General features: G+C 39.5%; 1 protein-coding gene across 1 annotated transcript; it reads left to right on the top strand.

The window, feature by feature from the left end:
• The first annotated feature begins 11097 nt into the window (after window positions 1–11097).
• LOC123796635 (olfactory receptor 7A17-like) lies at window positions 11098–12030 on the top strand. Its single transcript, XM_045804160.2, has one exon. It carries the CDS (start codon window positions 11098–11100, stop codon window positions 12028–12030), a length of 933 nt encoding a protein of 310 aa, XP_045660116.1.
• The last annotated feature ends 227 nt before the right edge of the window (window positions 12031–12257 follow it).

The following is a 12257-nucleotide window of genomic DNA, read 5'->3' as shown; positions in this document are numbered from 1 at the left end:
CCCTCCTGGTCCTCTAACCCCTGGGCACATTATCCCCCATGAGACATTGCTCTGGACAGATGGGCTATTTTTTTTTCCTGTAATTGCCCGTTCCCAAGAGATCAGCTTATGAGTCAGGTGAATCCAGTTATTATTCTTCCCTGAACTCACCTGCCTCCCACAGAGCTAACCTCCTAGCACCTTATCCCAACCCTGAGTTAGAGATTTCTCCAAATCTAAGAATGAAGAATCTTTCCCTACTAAGCTCCTTGGGTCCCCCATATATTGACTTATGGTGGGACACAGCACTGATATCTCCAAAAGATTGCTATTTCCCCTTCAACAAGGTGAAGGACTGTATTCCTTTGACATAAAACCATGGGTACTATAGTCCTTGGCTTCCACGACACTTTTGCCAAATCAGTTAAGAGTTCAATGCTTTAAGATAAATTAAGAGCTGTTGTTTCTTCCAAATTTATAAAATATTTTGGTAATTAAAAGCTAAGTACTTAGGTATGGAGCTTCAGGTTCACAAGATGAAAAGAGTTCTGGAGATGGATGGTGGTGCCAACTGCAAAGCAATGGGAATGTGCTACATCCCGCTGAGCTGTGCATCTAAAAATGGTTAAGGGACATCTGGGTGGCTCAGTCAATCCAACCTCTGACTCGAAATCTCAGCTCAGGTCTTGATCTCAGTGTCTTGAGTTCAAGACCGATGTTGGACTCCCCACTGGGCATGGAGCCTATTTAATAAAATGATAAAAATAAAAATAAAAATAAAAATTGTTAAGCTGTGGTGAAAGAGGTCATTGAAATTGAGGAGTGCACTTGCCCTGATGAGCACAGGGTAATGTATGGAAGTGTTGAATCACTAAATTGTACACCTGAAACTACTATTATGCTGTATGTTAACTAAATGGAATTTAAATAAAAGCTTTAAAAAATATATACATAATAAGTACTAGGAAATGTATGAATTGTGGAACCGTTGTATTGTACCCCCCAAACTAGTAAAGCACTGTATGCTAATTTTACTTTAATTGAAAAATCTTTAAAAAAAAAATAAATAATAAATTTAAAAAAAGACAAAAGGATAAAAAGATTACCTCTAATTGTCCAGGTGAGATTAAGGTAATCACAACAGTCAAATGTTGACAAGGGAGACAAAAGAGTTAGTGTCGGAGAGACTTTGAAAATGCTGCCCTGCTGGTTCTGAAGGTGGAGAAAGGGCTGTGAACCCAGGAATGCAGGTGACCAGTAATCAACTGGAATTGGAAAGGGCACAGAGCCTCCGTTGAGCCTCCAGAAGGAGCTCAACCCTGCAGACATCTTGCTATTAGCCCGATGAGACTCCTTTCAAGGCTCTGACTCCAGAACTATAAGAGCACGTAAGTGTTTGTTTTAAACAACTAGTGGGGGGATATTTAACAGCATCAGGAGAAATCTCACATGGACACAGTCAATGAAATTGTATGAGGAAACTGAGTTTAAGCCTCTCAATTCACCTATCAGCTTCCCTTGGATAAGGCAATTTATATTAAAAACCCACAGTAGGTAGAAAGGAATTTTTTAAAATTTAAATTCAACTAGCCCACAAGAAAGGAAATTTTAAATCGATGTGGTTGTATTTTGCCCCATCAGCTGGTGTCGTGAATTCCTCATGGCAATAATATGAGTGTGGTCTGACTCTGAGGCGTTTTAGGCAGTGACATAGGAAAGGAACTCATGATCAGTACAAGATCACCCACTGTAGTTTAAATCTATGTTTGTATTTCTGCATCCTTTTATTTCACATAAATTCAAAGCTTCATTCTTTTTTTAGTGCTATCCTCTCCAGCTCTCTCAACATCCCCATCAACATAAAAATGAAATCATAAATGTGTCTGTGCATGTACATACAGGAGTGAGTTTATTTGAAAGTAAACATACTCATCACATCACCCAATTATCCCATCCCCCTGATCCACCTCCCTTCTGACAGCCCTCATTTGTTTCCTATAGTTAAGAGTCTCTCTCATGGTTTATCTCCCTCTCTGAATTTAAATAAAAAATAAAGAAAGTAAATGTATGTAAACACACACATATACAAGAAACAACTATTACCCTTAAATGTTTTCTTTGAGTTAAAAAAGAATGTCCACACATTTTATTCATTCCCAACATGTTCATATAAATTTATGTTCAGAATCCCACATTACAAAAACAAAATAAAACAAAACAAAACAAAACAAAAAACACCAAAAAAACCCCAAAACGAACAAAAAAGAAACAGAACAGAGGATGATAGGGGAAGGGAGGAAAAATAAAGTAACACAAAATCAGAGAGGGAGACAAAGCATAACAGACTCTTAACTCTAGGAAACAAACCGAGGGTTGTTGGAGGGGAGGTAGGTGGGGGGATGTGGTTACTAGGTGAGGCCATTAAAGAGGATACCTGATGTAATGAACAATGGGTGTTATATGCAATGGATGAAATCTGAACTCCACATCTGAAACTAAAATAAATAAATAAATAAATAAATAAATAAATAAATAAATAGAAATAAAAAGAAAAAATAATAAATAAAAATAATTCAATCCAAAAAAATAAATGAGGGATAAAATATCAAAATTTTATTCATCAGGAAAATCTGTCTGTAATTCTCCTTTTTGATGGGGTCTTTGCCTGCTTTGGAGATCAAGGTGATACTGGCCTCATAGAATGAATTTGGTAGTTGTCCTTCTGTTTCTATTTTTTGAAACAGCTTCAGGAGAATAGGTATTATTTTTTCTTTGAATGTTTGGTAGAATTCCCTGGGGAATCCGTCAGGCCCTGGACTCTTGTTTTTGGGGAGGTTTTTGATCACTGCTTCAATCTCTTCATAATTAATCAGTCTGTTCAGATAATCAATTTCTTCCTGTTTCAGTCTTGGTAGTTTATAGGTTTCCAGGAAGGCATCCATCTCTTCCAGGTTGTTTAATTTATTGGCATAAAGCTGTTGATAAAAGTTTCTAATGATCCTTCCTATTTCATTGGTGTTGGTAGACGTTGGGAGAGGTTGAGACCTCTCCCCTTTCATCCATAATTTTATTAATTTGGGTCCTTTCTCTATTTCTCTATTCTTTTGAATAAGTCTGGCCAGTGGCTTATCGATCTTATTTATTCTTTCAAAGAACCAGCTTCTAGTTCTGTTGATCTGCTCTACTGTGCTTCTGGTTTCTAATTAATTGATCTCTGCTCTAATCTTGATCAACTGCTTTCTGGTTCGTGGGTTAGGCCTGTTCTTCTGTTCTAGCTCTACCTAATTGAGGTGAGAATATAAAAACTGCATTTTAGATTTTTCTATTCCTTTGAGTGAGGCTTGGATGGCTTTGGACAGCTACATGCAAAAGAATGAAACTTGACCACTCTCTCACACCATACACAAAGATAAACTCCAAATGGATAAAAGACCTCGATGTGAGAAAGGAATCCATAAAAATCCTAGAGGAGAACATAGGCAGCAACCTCTTTGACATCGGCCACAGCAACCTTTTTCATGACACATCTCCATAAGCATGAGAAACAAAAGAAAAAATGAACATGTGGGACTTCATCAAGATAAAAACTTTCTGCACAGCCAAGGAAACAGTCAAAAAAACTAAGAGGCAGCCCATGGAATAGGAGAATATATTTGCAAATGATGCTACAGATAAAAGACTGGTATCCAAGATCTACAAAGAACTTCTCAAACTCAATACATGTGAAACAAATAAATGAATCAAAAAATGGGCAGAAGATATGAACAGACACTTTTCCAATGAAGACATACAAATGGCTAACAGACACATGAAAAAATGTTCAACATCATTAGCCATCAGGGAAATTCAAATGAAAACCACACTAAGATACCACCTTACACCAGTTAGAATGGCAAAAATTGACAAGGTAGGAAACAACAAATGTTGGAGAGGATGTGGAGAAAGGGGATCCCTCTTACATTGTTCGTGGGAATGCAAGTTGGTACAGCCACTTTGGAAAACAGTATGGAGGTCCCTTAAAAAGTTAAAAATTGAGCTACCCTATGACCCAGCCATTGCACTACTGGGTATTTACCCCAAAGATACAGATGTAGTGAAGAGAAGAGCCATATGCACCCCAATGTTCATAGCAACATTGTCCACAATAGCTAAATTGTGGAAGGAGCCGAGATGCCCTTCAACAGTTGACTGAATTAAGAAGATGTGGTCCATATATACAATGGCAAATTACGTAGCCATCAAAAAGAATGATTTCACAACATTTGCAGCAACATGGATGGGACTGGAGGAGATAATGCTAAGCGAAATAAGCCAAGCAGAGAAAGACAATTATCGTATGGTTTCACTCATTTATGGAACATAAGGATTAGGAAGATCGGTAGGAGTAGACAGGGAAGAAGGAAGGGGGGGTAAAAAGAAGGGGGAATGAACAATGAGAGACTATGGTCTCTGGGAAACAAACTGAGGGCTTTAGAGGGGAGGAGGGTGGGGGATTGGGTTAGGCTAGGATGGGTAGTAAGGAGGGCACGTATTGCATGGTGCACTGGGTGTTATACGCAAGTAATGAATCATGGAACTTTACATCAGAAACCAGGGATGTACTCTATGGTGACTAACATAATATAATAATAAATTATTATTTTAAAAAAAGATGGCCATGCATGTGCCCCTTCAAAAAAAAAAAGGAAAGGAAAAGTATATACAAATTTGAACACAAAGATTTAAGATAGAACAAGTGGCCGTAATGATTCAGTTTTTCTACCTTAGTGTCAGCAAGTCACTACGGCTCATGGCATGAGAGATTTTCTGTACCAGCAATTGGGGTTGAACAACCACAAAGTGACTTCAGATTTCTTTTTCTAATTCAAGTGGGATTTCAAGACCAGATATCCTTATCCAGGAAATATAAATGAATAAGATCCGAGGCTGAATTCATTTCCCTTGAACAAAGTCTTATTGGATTAATGTCTGGATTAGATCTTTACTATGGTTGTAACAAATTACCATGATGCTGGCTTAGGACAAATCAATTTATTTTTGATAGCTCTGGAAGTCGGAGGTATCAGAAAGAGGTCTCCCTGGGCTAAAATCACTCTGTCTGCAGAGAAGAGTTCATTCTGGAAGTCTGGGGAGAATAGGTTTTCTTGCCTATTCCAGCTTTAGAGCCACCTGTACTCCCTGCCTCATTTGCCCTCCCTTTTTTTTTCAAAGTCAGCAACATAGCATCTCAAAATCTCTCTGACCCCAAGTCTTCTGTCTCCCTCTTCCACAGTTGGAAGACCCTTGTGATCTATTGAGCTCACCTGATAATCAGAATAACTTTACCCTAGTGTCAGCTGACTAGCAATGTTAATACCATTTGCAACCTTAATTTTCCCTTGTCATGATACAAGACATATCCACAGATTCTGTAGATTAAGATGTGGAAATATCTTGGGGACATTATTCTGCTACTAAAAGTCTTTGTCAGAGGTGTTTTTGATGTCAATTCAAAGGCCCTCCCTTTGAAGAATCACACACAGAATTTATTTCCGACTCTAAGGTGGGCACTTAGACTTTTCTTTCAAAACCACACATGAAAAAGATCTCATGGCTTATTAATTATGTCTATGCCAAAACTATAAATGGCAAAGTAAACCCTTAACTAAATAAATACGATATCATCTCAAGGTTAAGGGACAGTGCAAGGAGGTTAGACCTCTGGAAGGCAGGCTAGTTCATGAGAATGAGGAATACAAAAGTGGATTCACCTGACTTCTAGTCTGGTCTCCCAGAGACAGAGTCTCAGCAGGAAAAATTTCCTTTCTGTCCAGACCAGTGGCCCACGGAGAATGGAGTGCTCTGCTGTGAGAGTAACAATGGAAACAGTGCCTAGTGAGCAGACACAGGGAGCTGTAAATATCTCCTCTGCTTCAGAACGTCAGCATGTGAATCCTTGGACTGGCCGGAACATGGTTGCTATTTTTGGGTTCCGAAGCCTGGCTGGGGGACCCATGCTTCACTGCTTCCTGCTGTCCCGTCTGTGAACAGAGCTTCGGTCTCCATCATCAACCACCAAGGGAGGAATCGGCACCTCCACACGGAGACTTTCATCTTATAGACCCCACCAGGTGAGTCTGAGAGCTCAGCAGGTATTTCAGGAAAGGGTCAGAGAGAATGGAAGCTGAGAACATGTCCTGAACTCACCTGAGATGAGATAGACTCATTTATAATTAATTTATGTAATGTGTTCAAAAGAGAAGTGTCCTTTCGACTCAGCAACACAGGCATCTTTGTTGACAATATGTGGTGGAAATGGAAGTGCAGTTGGACATGACTGAGGAAGGATTGGGGGACCTGAAGTGGTTCCAGTGAAATTAGAACATATCCAAGGAGTTTGCAGCTAAGGGGAGCAGGAAAACAGAGTATTAGTTTGGAGGCATGTGTGGTGAGCTTTTTAAGATGAGTTTTTGGGCGTGTTCTCTATTTATAGAAAGCCCCTTGAGACCTACATTTCTTTTCTTTTTTTTATAATAATATTTTTTATTATATTATGTTAGTCACCACACAGTACATCCCTAGTTTTTGATGTAAAGTTCCATGATTCATTACTTGCATATAACACCCAGTGCACCATGCAACACGTGCCCTCCTTACTACCCATCACCAGCCTATCCCATTCCCCCACCCCCTCCCCTCTGAAGCCCTCAGTCTGTTTCCCAGAGTCCATAGTCTCTCATGGTTCATTCCTCAGCATTTTCTCTCACATTGAGTATTCACATGAAAAGTTGTATTTCATATGCAAAAAGGAGTATGCTAACTAGATTTACTTTGTAATACTTCATGACCAAAGTATGTGGAAACTATGAAGACATTTGTGAGGTAGAAGAAAAAACTCAGCCAAATCTCCTCACTGGTGATAATCACTCGTTTACTTACAGGAAGAAACTATATGGTAAGCTTTTTACATACACTGACGAAGGCTGTCTGACACCCTAGGAGATCGGATAATGCGATCCCCACTATTTGAGTACAGATATTGCCATTTGGATGGACTGTATGTCTCTCCAAATTCCAACAGCATATACGTGGTAGATCTGACATTCAAAACCTGGTTGTCTCATTCCAAAAGTTTTGCCTTTAAAATCATTCAAAAAGTCTTTTATTATTTCATCTTTAAAAATCCCCTTCGTATGGTGACTAACATAATATAATAAAAAAAAACATTTAAAAAATCCCTTCTATTGTACCTTGTATATTTTCTGTTATCAATTGCTGTTTATTCCTTTTGCACATTTTTCTAGAGGGATATCCATCAGTAAAATGTGTTGACATCATAAAAATCCCACTCCTTTCTTGTTTAGGTACACTGTTATTTTCCTACTTTGTTCATCATTCTGGGCGGCAAGCGGATGTGGACTGGGGCTGGAATGCTGCCAGAACCAGGGAAGATTTCTACTCCTCAGTCTCTCAGGGGCCCCCTGAGCTTATTAGATCTCCTTTACCGCTTGTGTCCATTCTTTCCTCTCTCTGATTTTGGAACTGCCTTCTTATGTTTCTTTACATACAGGACACATGATGATCATATTAAAATAGAACCTTGTTTCCATGATGGTGGGAGGCTTACTAACTAGAATTTAAGTATAATCTGCAGAGTTTGACGTTGACAGCTTGCCTTGTATCATTCTTTCAAAATTTCTGAGGGCAAGAAAAACATGATAGAAATGCAGTGTCACGAGGCCAGAGTGCCGTGTGTGTGTGTGTGTGTGTGTGTGTGTGTGTGTGTGTGTGTGTGTGTGTTGTGGGGCATGAGCAATCCTCAGGGCAATGGTATCTGAGTTCATATACTCCAGTATGGGACCCTTCAATGCCAGAATGTTAAAAAATGGTTGGAAATAAGGAAGGAATCCATCTCTATTCACAGAACACCTTGGAACACAATTAATAAGATGCAAAGAACACCATGTGAAAGAAGGATTCCCTATGTCTTGAAGTCCCATCAGTGGCAGGAAAGCCACCTGGGTCCTCAACATTCTCTGCCAGCACCTCTCATCTCTCTCCCTCTTGCTCATTCCCTCACCGCACTGACTGCATGTGGAGATCTGCAGATCTGCAGTAAGTGCCTTCTGCAGGGTCCTTGCTCTGCTTTCCCTGCAGGGCACACCCTCCCCCCCCCCCCAGATATCCTCCTGCCTCCTGTTCAGTCTTTCCGGAAGCTTCTGTTCAAGTGTCACCTGCTTTGCAGGTGTTCCTGAACTCCTATTAAAACTTAGCACCCTCACCATCCTCTGCTTTTTTCATACCGGCTAGTGTTAGTATTAATTGTCTTGGAATCATTACAGATACACTGGTCCAGCCATTGAAGTAAATATATTTTGGCTTATCACCTTGCAGGCTGAGCTTGCATTTTTCAGATTCCAGTGGCAAGGACAATTTAATACCGCATCTTCAAAGTAATTTTATTGGAATTGTATTTTCGCACTTTCATTTTTTCCTTCATGGCACCTGTCACCGTCAGACACAGTGTATAATCTTCAGTTATATAGACATATATAACTAAATAAGTATAACCAAATATAGATTCTTTCTCCATGTTTGGATTTTCTTATTTTCTTCTTTCTATTTACTTATTTTCTTCTCCAAGTTTTTATTTAAATTTAAGTTAGTTAAGAAGAGCACGTGATGTGATGAGCACTGGGTGTTATACGCACTAATGAATTCTTGAACTGTACATCACAACTAATGATGTACTATATGCTGGCTAACTGAACATAAAACAAACAAACAAAAAAAGTCACTCCATCTCAAGCTCCTACTTTCAGCCTTAGGCAGCCACTAAGCTACTTTTTGTTTCTAGAGATTTGCGTCTTCAGGACATTTCATATAAATGGAATCATAAAATATGTTTTTTGTGAAAAAATAAGTTAGAACATAGTACAATATGAGCGTCATGTATAGAATTCAGTGATTCAACTCTTCCGTACAACACCTGGCGCTCATCACCACAAGTGCCCTCCTTCATCCCCATCATCCTTTCTTCCCATCCCCCACACACCTCCCTCCAGCAACCCTCAGTTTGTTCTCTATAGTTAAGGGTCTGGTTCCTGGTTTGCCTCTCTTTTTTAACTTTCTTGTTATTTTTATTTTTTATTTTTTCAAATTTTTTACTGGGTATGTAGTTATTTATTTATTTATTTATTTATTTATTTATTTTTATGTTCGGTTAGCCACTGTATAGTACAAAATTAGTTTTAATGTAGTTTTCAATGATTCATTAGTTGCATATAACACCCAGTGCTCATCAAGACATGTGCCCTCCTAATACCCACCTGATTACCCCATCTCCCCACCTCCTCCCCTCTGAAATGCTCAGTTTGTTTCCGAGTCCATAGTTTCTCATGGTTCTTCTCCCTCTCTGATTTCTCCCCCTTCACTTTTCCCTCCCTTCCCCTATGGTCCTCAGGGCTATTCCTTATGTTCCACCAGGAGTGAAACCATATGATAATTGTCTTTCTCTGCTTGACTTATTTCACTTAGCATAATCCTCTCTTTTTTTCTTTCCCTCACTATGTTTGGGTTTTTGTTGTTGTTGTTTGTTTGTTGTTTCTTAATTTCCACACATGAGTGAGATCATATGGTGTTTGTCTTTCTCTGACTGAATTATTCACTTAGCATAATACACCCTACCTCCATCCCGGTCATTGAAAATGGCAAGATTTCAATACCTTTAGATGGCTGTGTAATATTCTATTGCATATATGTACACCACATCTTCTCTATCCATTCATCATTCAATGGACATTTGAACATACAATATGCCAATAGTATGGCTATTGTTGATAATGCTACTATAAAGATCAGGGTGCATGTACCCCTTTGAATTAGTGTTTTTGTGCACTTTGGGCCAATACCGAGTAGTGCAACCTACAGAATGGGAGAAGATATTTGCAAATGACATATCTGATAAAGGGTTAATATCCAAAATCTACAAAGAACTTATCAAACACCCAAATAACATATAACCCAGTCAAGAAATGGCCAGAAGACTTAAATAGACACTTTTCCAATGAAGGCATACAGATGGATAACAGACACATGAAAATGTGTCCAATATCACCCATCATCAGGGAAATATACATTAAAATTACAAAGATATTACTTCACACCTGTCAGAATGGCTAAAATCAACAAAACAAGAAACAATCGTTATTGGTGTGGATGTGGAGAAAGAGAAACCCTCTTGCCCTGTTGGTGGTAATGCAAACTTGAGCAGTCACTCTGGTAAACAGTATGGAGGAGCTCGGTGACGGGTATAAGGAGGGCATGTGTTGTAATGAGCACTGGGTGTGATATGCAAATAACGAATCATGGAACACTACATCAAAAACTAATGATGTATTGTATGGTGACTAACATAACATAAAAAAAAGTTAAAAATAGAATGACCCTATGATCCAGCAATTGCAATGCTATGGTATTTACCCAATAAATACAATAATACTAATTCAAAGCGATACATGTATTCCAATGTTTTAGCAGCATTATCCACAATAGCCAAACTATGGAAACAAACCAAGGTCCACCAATAGATGAATGGATGAAGAAGTTGTGATATATATACAATGGAATGCTACTCATTCATAAAACAGAATGAAATCTTGCCATTTGAAATGACCTGAATGGAGCTAGAGTATTATGCTAAGTAAAAAAATTCGGAGAAAGACAAGTACTATATGATTTCACTCATATGTGGAATTTAAGAAATAAAACAAATGAACAAAGGGAAAGTGAGAGAGAGAGAGAGAGAGAGAGAGAGAGAGAGAGAGAGAGAGAGAGAGGGAGAGGGAGAGAAAGAGAGAGAAAACCAAGAAACAGACTCTTAACTATAGAAAACACCCTGCTGGCTACCAGGTGGGAGGGATGGGTGAAAGATGATGGGGATGAAGGAGGGCACTTGTGGGAAGGACCACCTGTTGTACCAAAGTTTGATATGAATATTACTCTGTTGGTTAACTACCTGAAATTTAAATAAAAACTTCAAAAATGAAAAAAAAAGGTAAGAAATATATGTAAGAAGCCCATTTGCTTGAAAATAACTATGGTATTTTTTTTTTCTCTCCTTTTAGTCACCACCATCACATGGAACCAAACAATGACACACAAATTCCAGAGTTTGTTCTTCTGGGATTATCAGAGGAACCAGAACTGCAGCCTCTCATCTTTGGGCTTTTCCTCTCCATGTACCTAACCACTGTGTGTGGAAATCTACTCATCATCCTGGCCGTCAGCTCTGACTCCCACCTTCACACTCCCATGTACTTCTTCCTGGCCAACCGGTCTTTTGTAGACATCTGCCTTACCTCCACCACCATCCCTAAGATGCTGCTGAACATCCAGACACAGAGCCAAGTCATAACATATGATGGCTGCTTCACTCAGATATACTTTTTCCTACTTTTCGCTGGATTGGATGACTTTCTCCTGACTGGAATGGCTTATGACCGCTTTGTGGCCATCTGTCACCCCCTGCACTACATGGTCATCATGAACCCCCAGCACTGTGGACTGCTGGTTCTGGTGTCCTGGATGATGAGTGCCCTCCATTCCTTGTTAGAAAGCTTAATGATGTTGCAGCTGACCTTCTGCAGAGAGGTGGAAATCTCCCACTTTTTCTGTGAAATTAATCAAGTGGTCCGACTTGCCTGTTCTGACACATTCCTTAATGACATGGTGATGTATTTTGCAGATGTCCTGCTGGCTGGTGGTCCCCTTGCTGGGATCCTTTACTCTTATTCTAAGATCGTTTCCTCCATACTTAGAATCTCATCAGCTCAGGGCAAGTATAAAGCTTTTTCCACCTGTGCATCTCACCTCTCAGTTGTCTCCTTATTCTATTGTACGATCCTAGGAGTGTACCTTAGCTCTGCTGCTACCCAGAGCTCCCACGCAGGTGCAGTGGCCTCGGTGATGTACACGGTGGCCACCCCCATGCTGAACCCCTTCGTCTACAGCCTGAGGAACAGAGACATAAAAGGGGCTCTGAAAAGAATCATTGGGGTTCCAATGATGTAAGAGCCAATGGTCCTGAGGTTGAAGAATTGCCCATGATTGCCAGGCTCACAGCCTTGGAGCCAAATGCTGCCATTCTTAGATCAGGCTGTGGGACTACAACCTGCTCCTTCTATATATTTCCTGGAATTTCCATTTGTTTGAATTCAACTTCTTCATACAGTTAAGTAATTCATTACATTAAATTTCTGCTCTTTCTGATATATGGAGAGGCTCCCCCTTGTCCAATT

Source organism: Ursus americanus, chromosome 14 (genome assembly GCF_024610735.1).
Source record: "Ursus americanus isolate L20-20 chromosome 14, mUrsAme1.1.p, whole genome shotgun sequence".
In the NCBI taxonomy this organism is placed as follows: Eukaryota; Metazoa; Chordata; class Mammalia; order Carnivora; family Ursidae; genus Ursus; species Ursus americanus.
The sequence above is the reverse complement of the archived record's forward strand: the minus strand, read 5'-3'. Positions and strand labels throughout refer to the sequence as shown.

Excerpts from the sequence above, each read along its gene's own strand:
- LOC123796635 (XM_045804160.2), top strand. The coding sequence starts at position 11,098 with ATGGAACCAAACAATGACACACAAATTCCAGAGTTTGTTCTTCTGGGA.